This window comes from Bombus terrestris, chromosome 12, assembly GCF_910591885.1.
Source record: "Bombus terrestris chromosome 12, iyBomTerr1.2, whole genome shotgun sequence".
NCBI lineage: Eukaryota > Metazoa > Arthropoda > Insecta > Hymenoptera > Apidae > Bombus > Bombus terrestris.
Window position 1 is genome coordinate 205727 of NC_063280.1, and position 25478 is coordinate 231204.

At 36.6% G+C, this 25478-nt stretch overlaps 2 protein-coding genes and 2 long non-coding RNA genes across 15 annotated transcripts in view; 2 read left to right on the top strand and 2 right to left on the bottom strand.

Annotated features, from left to right (window-relative positions):
• LOC100651171 (elongation of very long chain fatty acids protein AAEL008004) overlaps positions 1-3824 on the top strand; it is a 38664-nt gene extending 34840 nt beyond the window's left edge. The window contains exon 6 of the mRNA XM_003399474.4: positions 25-3824. Coding sequence (XP_003399522.1) covers positions 25-372 — 348 coding nt within the window. The 3' untranslated portion in view covers positions 373-3824. The remainder of the gene's footprint in view (positions 1-24) is intronic.
• Positions 3825-3961: 137 nt separating this feature from the next.
• LOC100642650 (elongation of very long chain fatty acids protein AAEL008004) overlaps positions 3962-25478 on the top strand; it is a 37128-nt gene continuing 15611 nt past the window's right edge. For 3 of the 9 annotated variants that reach the window (XM_012314441.3, XM_012314447.3, XM_003399486.4), the window contains exon 1: positions 15304-15813. The gene's annotated coding sequence lies outside the window, so the exon portion shown is untranslated. The other 6 variants (XM_012314445.3, XM_048410705.1, XM_048410704.1 and 3 more) reach the window with 6 other exon arrangements.
• Positions 6161-12036, bottom strand: LOC105666310. 4 transcript variants are annotated; one of them, XR_002308229.2, is made up of 3 exons: positions 11114-12017; positions 10276-10406; positions 6161-10187 (listed from the first exon to the last, which is right to left on the bottom strand). It is a non-coding gene; the product is annotated as an uncharacterized LOC105666310 (long non-coding RNA). The 4 variants fall into 4 exon arrangements; XR_007225893.1 differs by having other exon boundaries at positions 6161-10406; positions 11114-11675; positions 11855-12008; XR_007225892.1 differs by having other exon boundaries at positions 6161-9808; positions 9907-10406; positions 11114-12003.
• LOC125386059 lies at positions 16098-18340 on the bottom strand. The gene is made up of 3 exons (XR_007225895.1): positions 18180-18340; positions 17443-17841; positions 16098-17104 (listed from the first exon to the last, which is right to left on the bottom strand). It is a non-coding gene; the product is annotated as an uncharacterized LOC125386059 (long non-coding RNA).

The following is a 25478-nucleotide window of genomic DNA, read 5'->3' on the forward strand; positions in this document are numbered from 1 at the left end:
ACAAAAGGAATCTTCTTTTTCTAGGTGCAGTTCGTGTTGATCATGAGTCACCAGTTCCAGCTTCTATTCACAGAGTGCGATTATCCTCGCGGCTTCATGATTTGGATCGGTTTACATGGCGTGCTTTTCTTAGGTCTTTTTTCGGACTTTTACAAAGCGAAGTATGTGGGCAAAACGAAGAAACCAACAGACAAGAGTTTACAGAATGGTTCGACCGGTCTTTGTATGCCTATATTAGAGGACTCGGTGCCACGACAAAACGGTGTCTCGTCGTACGCGACGATCTACAACAAGGAATACAACAGTTGTTACAGCAACGGTACCAACAATGGTTACGTTGCCAACAATAATACAGAGAAAAAGCTCGCTTAGAACATTCTGATTTTGGTAAAAGCTCGTAAAGAACCATCGAGATACCAAATCACACGATGCAGTTAATCACGCGTTGAATCTCGCCGGCACTTTTGAGGATTGTGCTGTGACTTCGTACACAACGTCTTATTGATCGATCTAATTCGAGTAGTGACTGCACGCGGTTCTACAGGAAGATAAACTATGCTAGTTGTAATTCGCCGCGAAGTCTGTGTTCATGTTCACGCGTAGAGTCGTCGACGAGAGACCAGTCGCGCATACGTTCGATTTTCTGCTAACGCTTTAAATTATTTCATATTAAACTGTATTAATGGGCTGGCGATTACGTTTATCGGGATAGTCTAACAAGGTTATATAAGGGGGGTATATAAGAATTATTACTGATAATATATTATTAATAAGGAAAGGGCTCTTCTGCACTATATTATTGTGTATCATATGTATGTATAATCGCATCCGCAACCGGATTGTGGGTGGTTCTGAAAATCGTTGCCTCGTCGATGGCTTTACGGATAAAAGTATAAAGGAACGTGAAGAATGACCGAGGAATGCGAAGAGACTAGAGTAAATAAACGGACAAAATTAAAACGCGCACACGATGAGTAAATTAATAATCGATCCTCATCGGAACATTATGTTTTCCGCACGTGATTGGCGACAGTGTTTTATCGCGTGCGTTATGTATGCGTAAACAAGTGTGATCGTTTATTAGTTATACGTGATTACGAGGCATTTCTTATTGGGACGCATCGAAATGATCCCCTTTATCATATTTCCTTATTGTCCGACTCTGTCTCTCTATTGCCCCGATTGTGTTCAAAGCTTCGGTGTTCGTCGTATAAGTAAGCGTCTGTCGATTCGCATTTAAAAGGAGAAATCGTACCACTCCTTCCTCTCGAAGCTTGATTCTCCTCCTTTTTTATTGAGAGATCGTCGATTAGATCAACTTAGCAAAAGACAGTAGTTCTCTTGAATATGCAACGCTCGAATAGCTTTTTTATTGCTTACGATCAAGCAACGCAATACTTATTTTCAATAGAATATTCAATGAAATCTACGAATATTTCAGTTGTTATTGCAGAATCAAGCTTCCGAAGAGTTCTAGAAATTCTCGACGAAATTTATCTCTTGTTCACCGTTCGAACTGGTCAAATTGGGAAAAAAGAAGGTTGAACGCCGATCGTTCGAATATATGTACATGTTATAAACGCATGGAGGGAAAGAGAAAACGTTTACCTAGGAATCATACAAATCTCTTATTAAGGATACAAACTTTTGTACTCTTCCTATTGCGGAAAGATGAAGGTTTTTATTTATGATCGCACAGAAATAAAAAAATCTGACGAAAAAAAACAATTCGATCCTATAAATTTAATGTTGTATATTTTTACAAAGAAATAGATCAATTGCATAATAAAAGAGACGTTAATGGTGTCAAAGACGTGCTTTCTTGTGAAAGTATTCATATATGAAAATTTATTATTGCCAAGTTTCAATAACGTATTAGAAGAATATTTGAAGAATGGTTTATAATAAAAAAAGTAAAAAAGAAAAAAAAAGAAACTAACGTCGACAAGACTGTTAATGTAGTCGTAAAACATACATGTAAATATTATTTCCGAATTTCGAAAAAGATACTTTCTTTCTTTGATAAAATTAACTTTCAACGATATACGAATGTATTTCTTCAGTTGACAGATCAACAAAAATCTGTTCCAATCTTTATCATTCGTTCCAATGTGTACAGGAATTGATCTTCGAGTTACGATTTAGCTAATAATTTTATATCTTCAACGCTCAGAGTGTTATTCCTTTATCCGACCTCTTCCGTTCACATAAAATCACACTAATATATTATTCCCAACTACGACTGAAGTCAAATCGTACATTGTAACGCCATATAAATCGATTAAAATCGCTCATCCTTTTATCACTTCTTTAATATGTGTAAACTCGCGGTAAATTCTATTCAAAACATATTTGTATCCAGTGATTATAAATTTTTAATTCTATAATATCGTGTGAACCGATACAAGTCATGAATGTATTGCATAGTTGTTTTCTTTATTTATTTTTCTTTTCTTTAATATATATTTCATTATGAACGTATTTTTAAGAATATCTCTAGCATAGAAAACAAAGCAATTTTGCACCTGTTAAAATCTTGCAAAAAAATACCATATTGTGTTTTTGGAAAATGTAACGTAAAAGTAAAGAATTCTGTCGAATCAACTCGTGTCTGTCAATGAGGACAATAAGCCGCGTCGACGTCGGAATACGACGGTAGAACATTCTAGCGGAAGTTCGTAAATATTTCATCAACGCGTTTGTACAAAGATCATTTATTAGTAGAGTTCAAAAAATCTACCATAATCTATCACAGCGATTAAGTATTCTCCGTACTTCTTCCGAAGTAAAACGCAAAGAAAAGAAGTTAAATAAAACCTTACAAAAGGAAGAAAAAAGCTGCTTCTCAGCATACGCGTTTTTACATTGGGCACGTGCAAGTACTTAATACATTTCGGCTAAGTCTTGCACTCTTTTGATGAAATTACGATAATGCTATTAAATCAAACAATACGATTTTTCGAAAATCCTTCAGAACTTTTACGACCAAGATTTTTGCAATTCATGCTACTCGAGGCTCTGAAATACCCTTCGTGTCGCTTTGACTAATGATTTCGATATTTTGTTGACATTATACTTTGCATTCTTAATCTTACATCTGATGAAGTTAAACATAATGCGAATAAAATTTGCGAATTATTTTATAAAAGGTCACAGGAAGGAAGCCTCTAATGGTATTAACTATAAGATATCTGTGTACTAGATCGATTACCAATTCATTCATTCGAATAGAGTGTAACGGTCATAGAAAGGATTTGTCAACGTATAAGTGTACTTCCTTTCTTGTTTCTTTCCACGCAACATTCACGTCTTACAGGTACAATACGAAACGAGTTAAAATTACCCTATTCTAAAACAAACTAACTATTCATTTTTTTGTATGCGTATACATGAAACAATGCATATACAAAATACGTATACAAAAGACAAGAGAAGAAAATTAAAAACACCGAATTCTCATGATATATACTATATGTAGATTTAACGAGTGGATATTTGAGTTTTATAGAGGGAAAGAAAGAGATTACTTGCGCATAAACACATACATAAGTCAAGATGGTCGATCGTCTTTCACTTTCAAAAATAAGCATGGGAAAAGAAAAAGAGAAGAAAAACTGTTCAAACCACGTGAAAGCTGTCACAAGCCAAGTTCACATGAGGCCGAGAAGATAAGAGCACACACATCGTCATGTACCTACTTAATGTTACGAACTCTGTAATGATTATTGATTCTCATTATATTTTTGTACATAATTGGGGAGAATTACACGAGAATAAATGAATTAAAAAGGAGCGAGTTGCCTTCAGCCATGAACACAGGGAAATCGGTGTACGTTTATTTAATGATTGACACACCCCTTGAAAACGGTACGCACTAGTATTATTGCTATATAATTGTTAACTAAGCACTCCAGGAAGTAAATAATGACAGCAATGTTTGAGTAGTTCGCACTGTCCATATCAATTGAAATTAGATGAGACAGAAACTCTCTCGTATTATACTTCATATTTACTATAACTGTATATTATAATAATCTGTCAATTTCGAAGGCCTATTGACAGCTATTTTATTAACAATTTATAATATCTTTGATTTTAAGTTCATTACATTTACTGGAATATTCGCACGATGTTACGCAATAGAATTATGCTACTGACATTTTCATACAAAAACTTGAATATCACTGCATGCAATGAAATTTGATACATTTAAAAATACAACGATATCAATTGTTAGAGTATTATTAGATTACGATGAGGTTCAGATAGCGAAAATGTTCATTACTATTTTGTATATGAAAATTACACACGTGAAATGAAATTCAAAATTAAAAAACAAATTTAGCAATTAGTACGATGCCACGGTAGGTTACATTAATTACAAATCTTTTCATGTTTTATATTACTAAACGAATAATATGTGCAATAAACAGATTCTACACTATTTTAATTTTCGTCGGGTTAAGTTTATAAATTTGAATTTGAAAATAATATCGATTTTGATATCGATCTAACGTCGAGTTATCGATCTATCTATATATGTACCATAATTGAACAGAACACGAATTATGTATGTCATTGCGGCGTCGCTGGAAAGAGTGCATCAATGAAAAGATTGTATAGAATTACTTCATCGTATGTGTGTTTATTAAACGTAATTTCGTATCTAATCTTTAATTCAGTTTATATTTTCTGTACATTTGACACTTGATATAAGTGACAGTTGCTGCACGTTCCGAATTTCCATGCAACGCAAAATGAATGAATGGTGGAATAGTGTTAAGTTTTACCGAAATTCAAATTTCGTAGTTAAAAAATCCGGTTACAATAATAACAGAAGCATTGTAATTCTACGATACACGTAAGTAATTACTGTTCTAACTACCTTATGAATGTTATTCATACCGAATGAAAATTATTTTTAAGAAATTTATGAGTAAATATTATGTTGATACGGTGACATACGGCACGCCGCGAAGCCATCCGAGAATATAATACAAAGAATCACAAATCATAGGCATAACACAGGTACGTATCTTGCGAACAAAGATATGTATCAAAGAAGATGAATTTTTGAAAGGACAGAAGATGATAGTTTTCCTAAGATATCTCCCATATTTATTCAGTCGGTATAGAACAGTTTTTATATAATCGATCATTTTCTACGAAAGAAAGCGATCGTTACCGTAACAAAAACAGCAGCGTGATTCGCCACGATGAAATATTCGAAAAAAAACTTGTATTACAAGCATAATCGAATTTTCTAGGATAATCACGTATATGCTGGTTCACAACATTTCGCAACGTTAAACATAAAATAGAAATCAAAACATCGAGATCGTTATCAATCAATCTTCGTAATTACGTAATCACATAAAATTTCAAACTTTCTTATGATTTCACCGTTCACGAATCGCCGAGAATTACGAATACCGGCGTCGTAATAAATCCACCATGTCGTTGATACCTTCCAAAGACTTGCATTAATACGTTCTTGTTTATCATTGTTCAGTCGGAGAAAAATTTGGGGTTTTGTGGGCTCCCCAGCTGGTAGTTACGGTCCTGTCGGCGGTTCTCAGTGCAACGACGAAACTCATAGCGCATTACAGGACGTCAAGGGAATACGAGAAAGGTACGACGATTTTGCGATATGATGACGATGATACGTACAGTTGTGAATACGTTGCATGAGAGTGATGCGTAACACACACCAAGAAGGAGGAAGAATCGTCGAGCAAGCTCGAGCATCTCCGTCGAGCCCCGCCCTGTATATATTTTTAACCGGATCCATCGAAAGTCTGGCCGGCGTGGCACACTGTTCGTTCGAGCAAGTGAGGTTTCTATTGACGTGCAGGAAGAAAGAAAAAAGTCAGAAGGACGCAAACGAAAGACAGGACACATTCGAACGACGCAACAAGTAAAGAAAACTGCATCTCTTTCGTTCGACCTGCACGCTACTGGTAAGTAACATTTCCTTCGATCAGCTGATTATTCAGATTACCGGTGTATTCAAGGCATCATGATCTAAGTGTGCTCCCGTCTCGTGGAATCGATGCTGCGCAGCAACTTTGCGCATGAATCGAGCCCCTTACAGCGGACAACCCATTGGACGATTTCGATGAAATGGTTCAGATCGGTTAGGTGCACGTGTTTTGATTCAAATAAATATATACATACTCATTGTCAGTGACGTTTAGTTATACAGTGTAACAAGGTAGTTAAACGGAATTATGCTTTTCACAAAGTTAACGTTAACACTGTGTTACTTTGGAAATTTTTATATACAGGAAGACAAAATATACAGTAGCTCATATAGTATTTGAACACTAACAGAAACTGTTTATTAATATACTATGCATGTTAGACAAAACATTTTTGACTTACATAGATGCTAAAGATCTCTAGTGCAAGTATATAGTTTTTTATAACACACATAATATATACAAAGAAATTTCCTATAGTAGGTATTCAAATACCTCCTTGAATCCCTATATACATAGCGAGTAGATGGAAATTTTCAAATGAACCTCAATTGAATGTTTTAATTACTGAATATCAGAGATTCGTGACCTTAGTAACTCCTTAAGGTATAATATCTTTTATGATCATCAGATACGCTCGTTTGTATGCGGATATCTAACGAAACTTCAATTAGCACATCGCATAAGTACATCGTTGATTTCTTATTTAAGAACAGTGTTAAACAATACAAGCATTAATTAATCCCAATTAATTTATAGCAAATCCAAATTATGAGCAGGTATAACAATTTCACAGTAAGATTAATCTGTACGATCAGTTTCATAAAACGAAGTTCTCTCTCAATTATCGAAGTTAACTATTGTCTATTATAGTCATCCTGCTTCATAGCAATAGTTTTAACCACGTAACAAATAAGTATCGTTTTCCAGTCGAACAAGGACAGGTCCGGTAACATTAACGATCTAAAGAATACAAAATCAGCGTGGTACATCCAACAGAGATATTCCAAAAAGTCACGCGTGCATTCATTACGAAATAAATCATGTATTCGCTGAAACCGGCGAGATTGTTGCGAGAAACTTGCCCGCGATGTTGCCTCGTGCACGTATGTGTTGTAAATCGCTAGGAAAATCGAAGGAGGGAAAGTCGATAAGGAGTAGAATGGTATTGACCAATTTCGTGACAATAGAGGACGTTTCGACATTTATAAAAACGAAAGCGTCACGAAATCCGATAGGCACATTTATCCTAGATCGATTTGCGTAATTTTGTTTACACGCGAGTGGAAGTCACTTGACGTGAGTTCTCGACTCGCGTTAACTTCCACAGGGAGGTTTTGAACGAAATCTCTCTAATTCGTCGTATCGAGGTCTGCGAGAGCAGCGTCAACTGATTCGTTCAACGACGATGGAAATAAGGCTGACGTTAATGAACATGGAAATGGAAGTTTGTGAGGGTCAGTCGGATCTCTCTCTTTGTCTGTCTGTCTGTCTGTTTGTCTGACTCTCTCTCTCTCTCTCTCTCTCTCTCTCTCCCTCTCTCTCTCCCCCCCCTCTCTCTTGTCTGGCATCCTTGCAACCGGTTTAACTTTGATTTTCACTTCCGAGTGTCGTATACAAGTAAAAGCCGATATCATTATCGGAACAATGGAAAAACCAAGGAGCAAGGTGAATAGAATTTCGACGGAACTTTTCCGCTGGGGAAAGAAAGTGTACGATGACGGTGGGTTTACGCATGATTTCTATGTTCTACGTATGTAAATCTTTATGGAATTCCACGGAAATCACGATCTATTGGAGCCGCGACTGATGGTCTCCGTAGAAACGAACGTTCAACACATTCAATTATACTAATTACACATAACGTCAAGACGGGACTCTTTTGCATTGCATCAACCACTCGTTGAAACGATATGAAACACGCGAGAAAGTGTTATATATATACTGTATAATCCGAAACGTGGCTCTGAGTACAAATAAAAGAATTCTTTGGATTTTTGTAAAATATAATTTTAAGAAGTATTATAATTTTATACGATAAAGTTCCACCAGTGAATCACGCGCGATCTATCGTGCGCGTGCTAGGTCGATCGTTGGTGTCGATTCTTTCAATATTCTCCTCGTGTATCTGCAGATATTTCTCCACAACGAGACCTTCGACATATTCCTCGGACCACGGAATCGAAGAGTGCGTAAAATTCTTCGTTTTTCTTCTCTTTCTCTGTCTTTCTCTGTCTTTCCCCTTGGACCGTTACGCTCCGTTCACCACAGAAACAAAGTAAATCCACGGGAATCCTTCGTTTGATCGAGAATTAGGCAACTAGAAAGGCGGAATTAAACGAGTCGAGTCGACATTTCGCGGCTATCGTTTCTTACTTTGATCACCGTTTCTTCGTTTATCTACTTTTAATTACGTAAAATTCTTCGAAAAGCACAAGCTTTTAAGCAAACCGAATTCTCGCTTGAATATAACGTTTGTAAAATTTCGAACATCGTAGAGGAATCATCTCGGTCGTATTTCGTCGAGCGATTGAATGGAAATCTCTAAAGCGCGTTTAGTATATTATTGGAAAAAACGGTTTTTAAGTTACACTGTTCGATAAATTTCAAACACCTAACGTGCTTCTTACGTCATTCCCTTCCAACGAAATAACTACAACCTGTGTATACTAGAACGATTGACAAAGGTTATAAAACTATATTGTTAATTCAATTTTCGCTAAAACGCCCTATAGACCCATATTCGAGGTTTCCATTCAATTTTTCGACGATGAATATCTAGACATTCAATCACGTCTCACGATTGTAATTGCACTTGAACAAAGTTCGTTAGACGGGGGACGACTAAGTATTTGCACGGACGAACGATTATTTCAACGGTGCGTAATTTCTGTCGATGCCGAAACTTTCTCCCGCGGCATGGACTTCGGTAGCCCGCTCGATGAGAAATTCCACTCCCTACCCCTGCGCGGACGACTTCCATGTAATCGAGACGGTCAAAGGAGAATCATCCAATCGAATCTTTATTTTCCAACGTATGATTACGTTATGTTGCGATGAAACAGAGCGTATTCACTACACAATTCTGTACAGTTAACTCCCTACAGAATTATTTTTCGAACTTTTTCTTTGGACAAATTTCCACCGACCCAATATAAGATTTTAGTTCTTCTTTCAGCTTAGAAAAGCATTACGTAACTTCTTCTTGTCTTCTCGTTTCTCGCGTGCTCTCGTTTAAATGGTTGCAGCAAATCTCCAGGGAAGTATAGGAACGATATGACAAAAAGGTGAGCCTCGTTGCGAAAAATAATGTAGGTCAAGTGGCCTCGAGGCGCGATCCATCAGCTGGCTGAAAAACAGGACATAATGTCGAGCATACCGAATTGTGTTAATCACGATTCACAAACGGTACGAATCGCTCCATTAAAGCCGCCAGCCGGGAAAGAACATCGTGGGCACGTTTCTACCGTTGTGCAACGGACTATCAACACTCACGCTTGACTTTTGCGACGGTGATTCGTTGGTTCGTGTCCCGAACTCGGTGAAACAGTAGGCCAAGGCTAAATTCTTTGTGTATCGGGTCCTCTGTTATCGGTCGATCGATAAAATCGAACCGAATACGGTACTTTTTCTCAAATGTTGCACCGTGAAATCCGCTTCTTTTACGAGCTACTGTACCATCTGACGCAGTGACACTGACGGAAGCGGTTGGATAATTTTCGTACCGTTCATAAACCACCGTCGTAAAACATCGTCCGACTTAAACTTAAAACGGATCGACCGTTAACCCGTGGAAATTATATTTAGAAATCCCTCTGTGCGTATTCCTACAGATAGAAAAGTGCCGGTGTACTCGCGCATTAATTGCAGCAGCGCGCGCGTATTGCGATCAGCTGAGCATGAATGATCCAATGTTGTCGCTTACGTAAGATGGACGAATTAGGTCGTGTGCCATGTGGAAAATGCGAGAACTCCTCTTGAATTCTTCTTCGAGCGAGCAATTGCTCCGCGTGCGACAGCCATTCACTGCCCACTACCGCAACGAGATACCGCTCCACGTTCACCGATTTGTACAGGTGGTTTCATCGGTGTATATCGTGCCTTCTGTTCGTTCGTTCATTCGTGTGAACAATCGTGTGTGTGAGGGAGAGAAATAGACTGCTCCGAAATTCGCAGTCGCATATCCAAACCGTTCTGTCTAGACAACTATCCGTGAGAATAATTAGTGAGTATCTGCTTTGAAAGCTTGATAAGTTATACGGTATGTCTTATAAAACACGAACGTCACATTTACCGTAGAAGAGTTTAGATGTCACTAGCGATCAATATTTGATGTCTCGTACATTTAGAAATGAACGTTGCGACAATGAGCACTTTGTAAAAATATTCATTGATCGGTCATTTTCCAGTTTATAGATATATAGCCTGTTTAAAAAATAGCGTATTTGCAATATACGATTATTCTGCTGAATGCCTAAAACGATTTTCTTATTAACACCTTGCGCAATATTATTGAATGCAATTATACGTCCGTAGATGCAAAAAGACATGAAGCAGCACGCGATAGTAATAGAATGAATTTTAAGCATTGTGGTTAAATGTTTTCCTTTGAGATAAACTTCCGTTTTATTGCCTACCAGCGATTCAAGTGTACTGTAATTTCCTCGTTGTTTCGTAAAACGGGTCAGTTGCCAGAACTCTGCTAAAGCAGAAGTAGCTGTTTCGCTCGTTTCACCAACTATTTGCAACCTCTTTCAATTAACAATGAGAAAGTTATGTAATCGAGTGTTATCGTGTAATAAATGCCAGATTGAAAAAGTTACTTTTATGATACGCGTGACTGTCGACACGTTTTTATATCTCACTTTCGTTCGATGCTACTGAAGTAGCTTTTATTCTAACGAGAGGCCCGACCTTCGTTCGATCGACCAAATTTCATTGAATTTATTACTAAATTTTATATGAGCCATTGTCGCTTAATCAAATTTTCTAAACATAAAAACTAAGATTGTTGTATTCACTACTCATCTGTTTCTTCATATATTCAGTACAGATACGTTATAGCAGTAAAAAAAAAAAAAAGAAAAAGAATTGAAAAGTATTTGTTTCCAATTCGTAAATTTTGCACGTACCTTGAAACTTAGACGATAAATAATGTCGACGCGCTTCGAATCATTTTGACTAGAAACTTAAAATTGTTGACCAATAGCCGATGATTCTTCGATCGGTAAAAACTACCCATCATGAAAGAAGGTTACAGGAGAGTTCAAAGAAACGTGCTCGTTTGTATATATGTATAGCCACAACGACCGCCGCGGTCTGTTTTGAATTTGAATATCGTTTAACTCTAAGGACACTCGTGGAAGAGATGTTAACGATATTCTTGATCGTGACGCAGCGCGTAGGGATTCGGTGCCTCGAGGATTCCTGGTGATCTTGAACTTAATACAGTCGGCCAGCTTTACTTTGGTTTTATGTAAATGCAAAGTTTGTAAAGTCGAATGGCTCCACTCTGTCGCAATGTTTGCTTGAAAATACGCTGCTCCAAGATCCCGGAGGCAACCAGCCAGCCAGCCAGCCACCTTCTAAGTTTCACATTTTAAGCAATTCCTCTTCCTCTTCATCGAATTACGGTCGGCCATTTATTGACGATTTTGAACTTCACAAAGAATGCAAGGTCTCTCGTTCGTTGATCTATGCCATTCAATAAAATCGATCGTAAAACACTCGTGGGCCGTCTGAACTACCGGTCTTTACTCGTCCAGGTATTTTCAAAAATACATATACATGAAAAGTGACGTAATTAGCAATGAAATTGCATCACCGACCAAAAACGTATTGCTTCGTTGCGAAAGACTGTGATGCCTACTTACTCGCTGGATTTGGCGACCAGACAAAATCGCGCGACACCGACCGCTCTTCCTCGATAATCAAGTCTCTTCTACGAGAATTATGACGCGACGAGACGCGACGTCTTCGTGGAAAGGACAACCGTACACTCTCGTCTATACGGTAATTGGCACGCCAGCCACGCAATGTCGTACCGAGAAAATGTATCTTTAGATCGGTACGAGTGCTGTTCGAAATCGAGCGCGAGTTTTTGAAAATTACCATTCACGTTCCCGTACGAACCCGTGCGTGGAAAGAATAGATATAATAAATTCAATAATCTTTTAGGGAGAATTGCGCAAGAAAAAGAGATCGACTTTATTCATGTGTCAGATTCGTTTTTACCTTGAGTCACTGTTAGTTTTGAAGATATAATAAGATATAATAAGCCAGAGGCTTCGCCGAAATACGAAGAGAATCTACAATAGGAGGTGGAATCATCTTGTGGCGTTACAATTTGATAGAAAATACTGTCTTCTCTTGTTTGATCGTTTTTCTGCGTCACTGAATAAGAAACGTCTATCGTCATCGATATAAGAAGCCCAGGTCAAATTATTTGCGTTTTTCACACGTCTATACATATTTTGAAATTACTCGTGTATTCTTTACACGAGTAATTATGTTGTTCGAAGAAAAACAGTGGCTTGTAACTGCATGAGTCGCAAAATTGCGAGTCCATGGAAAGTGCATGTACAAATCGTTACGTTTTTACTTTCTATATACGAAAGGAGGCGAAAATACTGTTGATAGAAATTGAAGGCGAAACTGTTTGCCAACCATTGTTCTAGTTAGGAATTATAGAATAGAAATTTAGAATAAGAATTAAAAATCATATTTATAAGCAATCATTTGCATTACCATTTTGCAAAATTAAGGCACGAATAATTTATAAACAAGTTAAGTCGTGGTATGTATTGAAACAATCAGAATCACCTAACTTGGTAATAATAATACATTTTATTGAATATAGAATGCGATTCGAATAAATTTGCAAATGTCGAAGTTTTGAAGAGAGGGAAGCATCCTAAACAAACAGAACATATTCCGTAAGTTTTCGCAGCATGAATCCTACTAGGTACGAGAAACGAATCGAATAAAAACACGTTAAAAATTCAAAATAGTGAACTTTGCCTCGAAGCAGGTAAAAAGCAAATTTGTCAAACCGCCAAAGTTTTCAATTCAAATTCTAATTGAGTTGTTAAGAAAATGTTCACGAATGGAATTTACCTAGCGATCAATTTTTAATAGACACAGGCGAAAGATAAATGAACTATTTGTATTTCGTGCAAGTTCAACAAAGATCGTACACACGTTTTAAGTCTTTAAACCAACTATTGTTATTACGTATTCGCGAACAAATCCTTTGTCACATGATGTCAGTCACGTCGGCCAAACGAACGAAACCTTCATCTGACTTCTTGACCATCGACCAAACGGCTCCGAAGGATTTGAACTTATCTCGCAAGATTCATTAATGCCTATAATTACATTCTTCCATTATGATATCTTTCATTTTTGTAATCTTTTACACTAAATAAGTCAAATTTATTGATAATTTTCTTGTATTTATGAAATTAGAAACTTGTTTACAAGCAAACAAAATACGATCATTAGGTTTTTTACAGGAATATAATGATAATGAATTATTTATTAGTTTATTGCAAGATTTATTGAAATAGGACGTTGAAGAAAAAAAATACGTATTTACATATCTACACTTTTAGCAAGTCATATCTAGTATTTCACAGAAACAATTCACGTCATTAATAAAATTTGAATTTGCAGACTTTACTATCTCATACATATGTAGTTGTTATTTCCTATACATTTTTTAATTATACGATTGAGTCTAAAATTATCATAAAAGATGTAATTATGTATAATAATTCAGTAAAATAAATAAAAAGATATAAGTAGAAGACAAAGTAAAAGAAAAACATCTACATAGACCAGGAGTGAATCAAAAAACGCTGTTTATGCGGTTCACTAGGGATTAAAATATATTCTCCGAAATCAAAATATGTTTCAGAAATTTTATAGTCACGCTATCTCGAGAAATAGTCTCTCGAGAAATAGTAACGACTCTGTAAAACTGAAAATGGCCCACATATATAATACTTCCCGGCGAAACGCAGAAAGTGCAAGTACTACCATTAACCAATTAACTGCGTTTGACGATTATACACGTCAAACAAAAACTTTATTTCGGTACGTTTGACGTGTATACTCGTCGCTTATATTTGTTTACGCACTGCAGGACCTAACCTCATAAGAGATTTCTAAAATTAAATTCTGCTGTTAACTGGATAAAAAAAATCTCTATTAACCTTTAAAAAGCTCTATTAAACAAAGAACGCCGAGAAAAAACCTAATGCCCATTTAACAATTTAGCATTCTGTATAACAATGAGAAGAAAACATCAGCGACCGATGCCCATGTTTAGTGAATTTTTACAACGTGGCAAGAATGATAATGACGAGGTATCATCAGAGGGAGATAATACTATAATAGCGATAAAATAATAGCGATAACGAACGCAATGCAATACGTAATAAAATATATAGATACACGTATTTTATAAATATATTCACATTTCTTAACACATTCTTTATATATATATTATAAGCCATATCACAGGCATTATTAGAACTAAATCTAAAGGACCTATAATGAGCATTTAGGTTTGGGTAATAGAGACCGGAAATTGGCCTGTCTTGTAACGATTTTTCATCTGCCCTCCGAAGGTTAATCATATTACTGAGGATAATTATATTACTTTGTAACATAAATGTTTGGATATTATTCGCAGAAACAATTATCTTTAGCGTCAAAGCAAGCAAAAGGATTGACGTAAAACTTTAACAGACCGCCATAACCTGGTTTTTTATTGAATTCTAATTAACTGTGTAATTCATTATATAAATTTATTCGTTCTGTGTAGACAATTTATAGCTGTGATAATTTGTTATAATTATTCTCAATATATAAGTTGTTTAGATTTTATATAATACGTAGTAGTTTAGCTTGAAATAAATTTTTTATTTAGGGATGTTTCAATCCTGCACTAGATGATTTGCGTTTTATAAAATATGAGCATAAATCCTCTTATCTTCAGAAACAGTAGCCGCGTATGAAAGCTACGAATGAAATAAGTAGGAAGTAAATCGTAGAGAACATTCCAGAAACAAGCGAAGAAGAAGACTCGTGGAATAATTAATAGAGACGAAAGAAAAGTAGAAGGATCGCGAAGGGCGGTAAGAGGCGCGTGACGAATGTTGTCCATGAAGGCGACCGATCTCGCGTCAAGCGTCGAAGGATCGCAAAAGGTAGAAGGGATGCGATACCAATATGGCGGCTCGGTTAAAAGCAATCCACCAGCGTAACTGCTGTCAGTCCGCAACTTGGCACGGCGGCAGCGTGTTCATTCGTACGAATATTATCGGTGTCGCATAAGCGCGAGTTTCAACTCCGACCCTTTTTTCCTCTTGTTTCTTTAGCTTTTTATTTTTCTTTCCTTTTCTTTTCTTTTCTTTCCTTTTATTTTCTCTTCTTTTATTTTATTTCTTTCTTTCCTTTTTTTTAAATTTTCGTTTCGTTTCATTCAATTTGATTTACCTTAGTCTATTGTTTGATACGATTTTGTAAAGTCACGAGGAGAGAAAGGAGGAGTCAAGCGAAAACATCGTGTCTCCGTAGCCGATTTATAAAATCGTGGCGATTCGTCGTCGGCCCACCGTGCCTGACAACGGGTCTTCGTTCGTTCATCGAGCAGTTCGTGCAAATCCGAGAAAAACTTGGCACAAGAGACGAAGGTTCATGAAGGGACAAAAATTCGTCGAAGAATTTCTCAATCAACAGTGACACGAAAGAGAAGAAGAGAGTGTGTGTTTGATTGTTCAGAAAGAGACGAGTGAGATAACTGCTGTCTTCGGCCGATTGTCCGGTAAGTGAGCTGAAAGTAACGCTACCACGCTCACTTCCAATAGAAGCGCAACCACTTCGTGCGGTTGTTTTTCCTTCTGACTTGACGTAACGAATTGATGCCGTCTCACGGAAACGACTTCGTACACCCGCCTCTCTTTCGGTTCGCTCACCGAAACGATAATTCACCGGTTGTTCATTTATTTTTACGCCTCGCGCTCTCTACCGTATCAGGACGACTCGAGCAAAAATTACGCGCGTCTCCCTTTCTCTCTCTTTCTCTCCCTCCCTCCCTCCCTTCTTCTTTCTATTCACCCTTTAATTACTCGTATGCGTTACAGGTGATGCAATTGTAATCGTCGTTAATAAAAATGAAAAAGTCAAGCTCGTCGCTATTATACATTTCTGGGCCAGTGTCTTATCTCGCAATTACTCGGTAGCAAATAACGCGCGATTACTTCAAGCAATATGAGTGAACCAAGTGATACGAACCTTATCGCTGCACGATATCGTGCTTAGATATAATTGCTCCGAAAAAGATATGCACACGCGTAGACAAAGTTGTTTCTTATTGAATACTCGCGAGCGCAATATATATTACTTCGTGTGTTTATCTCGTAGGAATTCGTAGCGCGGCATAAAACTGCTCCCGATAAATATAACAATGATATTTTCTCTTGTCACTGAACCAACCGATCAACTCGTAACAGTACTCTCCTCGGCTAAGACATTTCCCTCTGTTGACGTTGTCTTTAAGGTCTTCCTCTCACACGCTGTTTTGTCCCGTGAATCACGAACCACGTGAGCAGTCGATTTGACTTCGATTCACGTTCTACTCCATCGCGTCGCGCTTCTTTAAGGCGTGTACTTAGGTACTTAGGTTTGCCTGCTGGGTGGTCTTCGTCGTTGTACAAACTCCCATTGTTGGTTTCGAACTTGAAAAATTGCGATTCGATTCGATCTTTTTTCGATTCGAACTCTGCTATTCTCCTCGTCCCTTCACATTTGCATTCCTTTAGATATCTTTTCATTGTCACATTTTGTGATACCTTCGTCACAAAAAGCATGGTATACACAACAAGTAGTAATATTTGGATATATTGAATACTAAAACCATTTCAGCGCTATCTATATTTTAATAATATTCATGTAATAGAATTTTCATTTTGGGTCGTATAGATCCGTGAAGTTACTTAAAAATTGTCAAATTTTGATTTTAGATAATTAAATCGGTAAACGTTGACTCTCGTGCCACATTGATCATACGTATATACTTTAAGTGTCATTATCTTTAAATTCATATTATTCAATGTCTGAAACAACAACAACAATAACGATCCCTTCAGACCCCTTCATTTAATGTCTTCGACGATAATTTCATTAGATTCGCAGAGGCCAAGCTAGACATTACGTGAGATACAAGAGACGAATTAAAAATAATTTATTAGTTACGTGCGTACTTATTATTATATGTGCGAACATATTATTATCAAAGCAGTTAGGAATAGAGTTGATATCGACTCAGTTGTCCACAAAATGTTAGTTTTCATGACACGAGGTTTTTATTCTTGCTGTATCATTTTTTAATTATCAGTGTATACATGCACATTCCAAACACATATACCGAAAATCGATTACTTTGTTTTATTACCAGTCTCGCCTCTAGTCTCTCCAGTATTCACTCGCCCAATATTTATGCAGGTTGGAAAACACGCAATTTGAAACGAGAAATAACAAGAAAGTTGATTCCCAAATTGCTAATTACGATATACGTATCTATAGATGTTCTAATTTTCGTAAAACTTAATATCGTCACTGTTCATTGTCCCATTCGAATTTTAATGTTTCCTTTATGTTGGGCGACCCATTAACTTTTAAACGAAGGATAATTTTTTGTATTCCTCCGATTCCCTGCACGATTCGAAACGCATATTAATCGTGACCAATCGTTGCTTAGGGAGATCCACAACCGGAAGAAGCGAATCTTGAATCTGTCTAATTGCCAATTCGAATCTCGAAATGCGGTGTCCTTGCATGATTGGCAGACTTCCTGAAAAATTTTTTATATGCTTGCTCCCCTTTTATATATTTGCAAATACGTATTTAAAAATGTAGATGTTTGATAATATGAATATTAAGAAATTTGAATATTCAAAAATTGAAATATATACTTTCCAATATTGGTAGATAACAATAAGTACTGATATAATTTAAAATGTTTATCTAAATTCTATTTAGATATTTATATATTTATCTGTTATATACGGAACTATTCATAATTATTGCTAATAATACGAAAATGATGGTATATCTAAGTATTGTAACATTTACATATCTACTAATTAATCTACAATTTGGGTCAATAACACAGTCGCACTAATCACTTACGCGCTTTTATGATATATTAGTTAACGATATATGTTTCTCTGACAAACATCGTGCGTGAAACGATTCCTTGCTCAAATACCACCAAAGAACGATTTGAACGTCTGACCTCTACCTTTAAGAGCCTTGGATACGCGCGAGGCGGAAGTTTCTGGCTGCTGTAGTTCGCGATGAATTTGAAATGGTTGGTTAAAACCTAATGTCACATGTTTATATACTGATCAAAATAAATGCGTATTGCTCAACAAAATGTTATTAAAATAACATCATGAGCATCGTAAATAGACTTTAGATTTTTTACGCGTTTATTTTCAGGGTGTTCCTTATTGATAAAAAATGTTGTACACGTAGATATCGTTAAGAGAGTAACGTGACTTATCTTTGAGTGGCTCGAATCGTTTTAATCGACATTAATGTTGTGTATATGTTTGTAATATAAAAGTATTGGGTGGAGTATCATTGGAATTCCTTGGATCTTACGAACTGGTGAAATACAAGGCAATTCGTTTTAGATATTATGGAGGCCTAGCGATCGAGAGCTTACGCATAACTAGTGTTCGATTACCGAAATTTATCACAGATCGATGGTTTCTCACATAGCTCTAGATACGCGGTGATTTAAACGCACTCTGGCAATCACGCGGCAACATATCTACTTGGTTACATATTACGTGAGAGGACGTTGCGACACCCGGCAAATTTTCTGAAAGAAACCGAAACGAGTTTTGCTTTCTCTCTGTACTTTTTAAACTTCTCACTAGATTGTTGACTACTTTTATATTCCACTGCAAGTTGGAAAAATCCAATCAGTAAGTTATTATAATTGTAACATTTCTCAATACTGACGAAACATTCTTAGATTTAGAACTCCTTTGAACGAAGAAAATCTTTATACGCTTGCTGTAATTTGATCTTTTAACGGAATTACATATATAGCTTTCTATTCGGTAATCCGATGAATAGACTGCGGATGTTTGTACACTCGTGGAAAATTTAAAAGTGAAGAACTATAAAGTACATAATATACAGAAATATATAAACGAGGTATAGTATCTGATAAATGAAACAAAAGTTTTACGCTTTTATTTATATTCATATAAATACGAATCCGCAGTCTAGTGATGAATCAAAATTGTTATACAATTTAAATTATCGATTTATCTCACACAGGAAAGAAAACAATTTACAAATGGAATACTGTAACTGCATAGCACAACTACTACGTGGTTAATATGAATTATCAATCCACGAGAAGGTGGTGCACTCAAATAGTTAAGTCTCCCGCGCAACATAATGTCTTCTTAATTTCGTACAACTGGCAATAGTTCATCTATTCTGCGCGTATTTTTCGTGATTATCGAACTATGTCAAGAAAAGACTTTAATACGATCGTTACGTAAATGGATACTATTGGGTTGCTTCTTCTTTCTAACCAATATGCCGCAGTAAAGTACCATTAAATCATCATAGCTCTCGACAGGTTGCAGCTTCATGCAGCTATATACTTTCCCCACGCTTCTTATTATAAAAAAACTTGTTCGTCCTACCTAGCTTTGATTTTGGAGAAAAAAAGGTTAATCGATGTGTAATAATCTTGCCCGATGAAATTTCAGAAATGGACGAGGAAAGCGATTCGCGGGAACAAACGTGACTTCTTGAACATGCTTTGTGCATGTGACGAAAACGTGCTTGAAGTATACGTTATTTACTATTTGCTTGTTTGTTTTTCTTAATTGTTTCTTCATAATTTTTTCTTCCTTTAAAACATTGAAATTCTAAAGAATTTTCTAGAAGTTTTTGTAATCCGCTCACCAACGAGCCTCTGCCTTGACGTGTTTAATTAGGAATGTTTTCGTATCTAGAAAATTCATAAAGACAACAAACGATCGTGGAAAACAGAACTGTGTAAAAACACTTGCATATATTCGATTAATTGGCATAATAAACGTCGATGTTATGTTTATGGGAATAACAATCAAGATTACGTAAAATAATACTGAAGCAAATACTGTACTGATTGTCGAACATGTTCAACTTTTTTTTGTCCCGAATCTCCTTGCGAGCTGTTGTTACTTGCTAACTATTGAGATGTGTCACATTATCGGGTTGGATGACACAGCAGCGATTTACCACATTGAGGTTTTCATGTTGCATGATGCAACATGGACTTACGTAATTATTTTAATGTGACATTTTTTTTCGTTAATCGTATTTCGACGCAGTTTAGCATTCTTAAACTAAAAGTCACAAAAACGTTATGTAATTAATTCGAACGTGCCTGAGAGGCAGCGCATGTGATTTCTCCTTGATATCGTTAAATATTGCAACAGCGATTGTCATTCAGGAAAAATATTATCATCACGAAGGATACGATAACGTTATTTTTCACAGAAATCAAATTTAAGAAAGACATAGCGACGTCACTGTTCAACAAAGATATAACTAAGAGCCGGTTAAAATGTTAAATGTTTTATCCGCTAAAAGTGTCTTTCGAATTACCCGGTCGAATATCTTTCGTTTCGTAGAAAAAAAAACTAGCGTGACTGGATCAACTTCTCCCAAATTATTCCTTTCGAAATAAGGAAAAAGCTAGTTTAGAGTAATTTAATTGTTAATCGCTCGAAGATGTTTCGTAGAAAATCGAGGAATCTGACCTTGTCTGTGTCTCACGTCATCCCTGACGACTTATCCTAGTTGTTTTACTCCATGTGTTAACTCATTAAGGATTAAAGTTGAGTTAACGCTACATTTCATTTATAATTCATTTTCAGTCAATTACAGTCAGTTTACATTATCCACAAGTGAATTGGTATTATTGAATTCTTTTGAATTAACATTGCAACTAATCAAAAAAAGAATCATAAAAATTTCTTCGATCTAGATATTAAATTTTATGAGATTTGCAGAAATCAAAGCATTTTATATCGATTTTGGTCGAGAAGAAACTAACAGTTTTCCTATCATACAAATTCTTTTTGTTTCCGATTTCCTTCCGATTTGTTTAATAAGTTTCTTCTATGTATTGAAAATCTATTACTTTAATATATTTGATTTGATAAAACGGTAACAAAATTTCATTTACGTCTTATAATAATGTTGTATTTCCGCAGCGTTTACACATTATTTTGCTGCGTGTTGTTTAATGGATTAACGCGTGCATTCTTTCGTCGTATATCTAATCGTGAACGTAAGCCCTCGTATGTTGCGCGCAATAAAGCTGCTGTTGTATGTTCCCTTACGTTCGGTATATCCGGTCGAGCAACCTCTACAATCCGCTCGAGCCTTTTACAAACACCAATCGATACGTTTGCTAATGGTACTTGGAATTAATGTGTGAATGCTTGCGACCAGATCTCTACCACTTGTAATGAACACTAATAATTTGTTTCGCAATAAAAGTGACGGATAAAACTGGTCAAAATATACAGGTATTTCCTAATACTCGACCAGGTTCATAGTCCATTCAGTGAGCGATAGTCAATGACGATAATAGATACATCCAACATAGACATAGTCAACGTCGCAATCTCAATGATGTATATTGCGCGAAATAAATAGTTTAATTTGACAAATGTTACGATACACGTATACTAGATGGAAACGATACGCTGAAGTCGTAAAATCAGACAGTGTTTGGAGTTTACAACTTTCGATGGTCACAACAATTACTATCTGTCTAGAAGATCTTCGTTTAGATCCATACGATGTCAATTGTGAATTAGTTCTCCCTTTGTAATATATCTATAAAAAATTGTCGCGTTGTAAAAAAAAACGGTTATAATTCGTTTCTAATTTACATATATTCTGAAAGCATCACTGATTATAATGCATTGTCGAACTGCTATTAATTGTGGAAATTGATTTAAAATCAATCGATGAACCTACAATGATACCTTCGTCGAAAATTATAAATTTCATCCATTGACCGATCGTTTGACCTCGTTATATTACTTGCATTTATTATACATCGGTAGATGATCGTTTCAAGTCCGAATTCGTGGCGCGAAACAGAGATCAGAGGCAATTGCCAATGATTCGAGTCGTTCCCCTTTCTTTCCGCGTACGATAAAATTACGTATCTAATTAACGTCGTGAATACAGAAACTATCGTGACCTCGACATGGTCTCGTTCGACGATTTCACGTATCGCGATTTTGTTACGTGTACGCATTTCCAAAGTCATGCCAATCGAGGAGTGGAATAAATACACATACTCGACGTAGGTGTTTGTGGCTGTTTCGTGAATTTAAATTGAATGGGCCATTAAATAATTTTTAAAAATCTGTACATCTCCGACCGTTTACCAACATGTCTAATTAACATATGTGAAAAAGTACAAAATATTGAACGATGACCACTGAAAAACTATAAGTACCGGCCTTGCTAACGAAGCAGTTTTCCGTGTGTGTGGAAACTTTCTTCTTTGTAGCTTCTATCACGATTTGCAATTAGTCAAACTGGTAGGGGTTTTGCAACATGCAGACCAGGTCATCTCGCTCCTGGACTTAGCATAGTAAGAGGGAGAAGTGAATGTTCTAGTACCTTCCAGAACATGAAATTAAAATTTGCCCGATCAAGGGAGCTGTCCTTCTGTTCACGAAATATTTCTAACTCTAAGATTTCACTTGGAAAGTAAGAATATAGTAGTACAAATAGTTTACGTAATTGGAGTTCATATTGATTCTTTCCACTACCTATTATTTCTCGTCCATATAAATGGATAAAAATTTACGTTCAAATAAATGGATTCAGTTAGCACTTCCATTAATTGGGCACTAAAAGTTCGTTCCAGTAAACGAAATTCGTACAAACAGAGTTCCACTGTAATAAAATTCTATCGTTCATCGCAGTCCTATCATTTACGTATACAATCAAAATTAGAGGATTAACTTGTCAGTGACGGAATCTTTACAAATACTATAATACTCGACATACAATAGCGTATGTTTAATTAACAAAGATCCTTGATGTGTCAGAGCCTCCGGAAGCGAGACGGCCGAGGTCGCGACGAGACGATGCGAAGATGGAAGATCCGTGCACGAATAAGCGGTTCGGAACGCTAAAAGATGTATAATTCAATCGACAGAGAGTACTCATGCGATACTGTAATCAGCTGAAAAGCATGTCGTACACTTCTATTCGCGAATACGTGGCCGCAATTTCTCGTGAGTGTCAACAACGAGGCATGTCTGCTTATTCCTTTCTCTCGTTGCCCTCCTCTCTACCTCTCTCCCGCCCCCCCCCTCTCCCTCTCTCTCTCTCTTTCTCCACCAGTGAAGTTTTGTTCTCTGTCTCTTCATTTAATGCTCCCCAAAACAGCTACATGTTCTCTTTTTCTCCTCCCGCCGATAGTTTTCTTACATCTCTTTTTATTTTGTTACTCGAACGCGCAACAATTCGCGTATTACTTAAGATCACCGGCCGGTTGCGTCGCTCCATAATAGTTAAACCTGCAGTTTCGTGCCGGCACGACGCGGCTACAAGCCACGCGCCTTCGACTTTCCCGCCGTATGCCGTTTCACCGACTGCTCTGTCATGTATCACCGCAACACAATCGAATACAAGTCTATACGGAGTGCCTCGGAAATGATCATGTAATTGACGTAAGGAAGTGAATAATCGACGAAAGGTTATTCTACGCGCGAAAATAAATCTAAACTGTACATTAAAATTTGTACGGAAATCCCTTTATTTCATTTCATTTTCATTCGAGCAAATCTTATTTGAAAATTGATGAAATGACAGCTGTTCACTCGCTTGTAGTAAATATTTTGTAATTTCCGCGTACATTTTCCAATCGGTTTCAAATTTGACCAATACAATCATAATAGTCGTGTCTCGTGTCAATGAAATTTCAAAATGTTTTATATGACACGTATAATTTATTCATATAAATTTTCTGTGGTTGCAAATACTCGATCGAAAAATAAAACAATTATCTTATGTTCCTATCTTTTCTTTTATTCTGTTTCTTCATTCGTTTACGATACGTTCCTCGTGACTTCTGTTCGATCTATGCGATGCTACACAGTTTGTAGCGAATGGTATAATACTACGACAAGATTAACAAGACAGAGCAACCCTAAGTTCAATCTGCTCTGCAGTTTCCCGTTGCAAAACGTCGATACTCGAAATTATTATCCATGTTGATGAAATTCCGTCTGTCCTAAATATAGGCTTGTCACGAGACATACGAATTGACGCCTGACGCGGTCGCTTTCACGTGACATGTTAGAAATAACTGTGAAATCTCGCGGCCCCGAATGAATTGTCCTGAAACTGACGTAAACCTAAATATGAAACAAGTTGGATCTTTCTCACCGTTTTTATTTCTCTAAATCAGAGAATTGCAGAAATCTTCAATTTCATTGTTCCAGCAATCAACTGAGCTTGATGGTCGAAGTTGAGTCATGATGAACTAGAAAATATATACATATGTTAAGACTATGATCACAGTGAATGCTTGTCCCGAAGAACTATCGTTCTGACGAATCAAACATTTGAAAACCGAAATATGAACACTCATAAGAGTTTATACGCGTATTTGACTGCTCTAACGTATTCGTTAAGGTGCATTTAGACTAAACGAGCAAAAATATACGAGGAGATCAGGAGCATTCACTCGTACTCATTTGATGTAAACGGTTTTCGAACAATCTGTTCGTAAAGTCATTTATAACAAAAACCGAAAACCTACGTACATACCTATTCGTAGAAAATAGACCATTAAAGTATATAGAATATTAAATAGTTATTTACACCTCGCTCGATCTTGTGACAACGATATCTGATGAAGAAGTTATAATTATAAATGGATTCTTTGATCGCGAAACAGAAAAAGAATGTTTACGCGTTAATTCTACTAAAGTGAAATAAGAACGAGCATTCACTCGCTTGATCTTAAATCTAAACGCACCTATAGAACGATATAGTTGGTTAAAAAAAGGTATCTGCTATGGTAACCTAAAACCTAAGATATAGTAACCAAAGAAAAACGAAACATCGACGAAATTTCGATCTTGCTCCAATCGGCATCGCGAATCGCGACGCGTATCGAGGATAGACATGCACGCGAAACCACTTTCACGATCGCTCTACCATGGATTGGATATGTTCCAGTACTGGTTCAGAGACCTCGAACTATTCCAAAGTCTGCCCTCTCGAATTAACGTTTCGCGAATTTTGACGATCCACGTGGTCGATTATGCGTTGACCGAATTTCACACATCGCAGATACAAGCGTTAGAAACCGGTTAGACCGGGGTCCTGTTAAATAAACTTAAACATCTGTCTTGCGTTTCA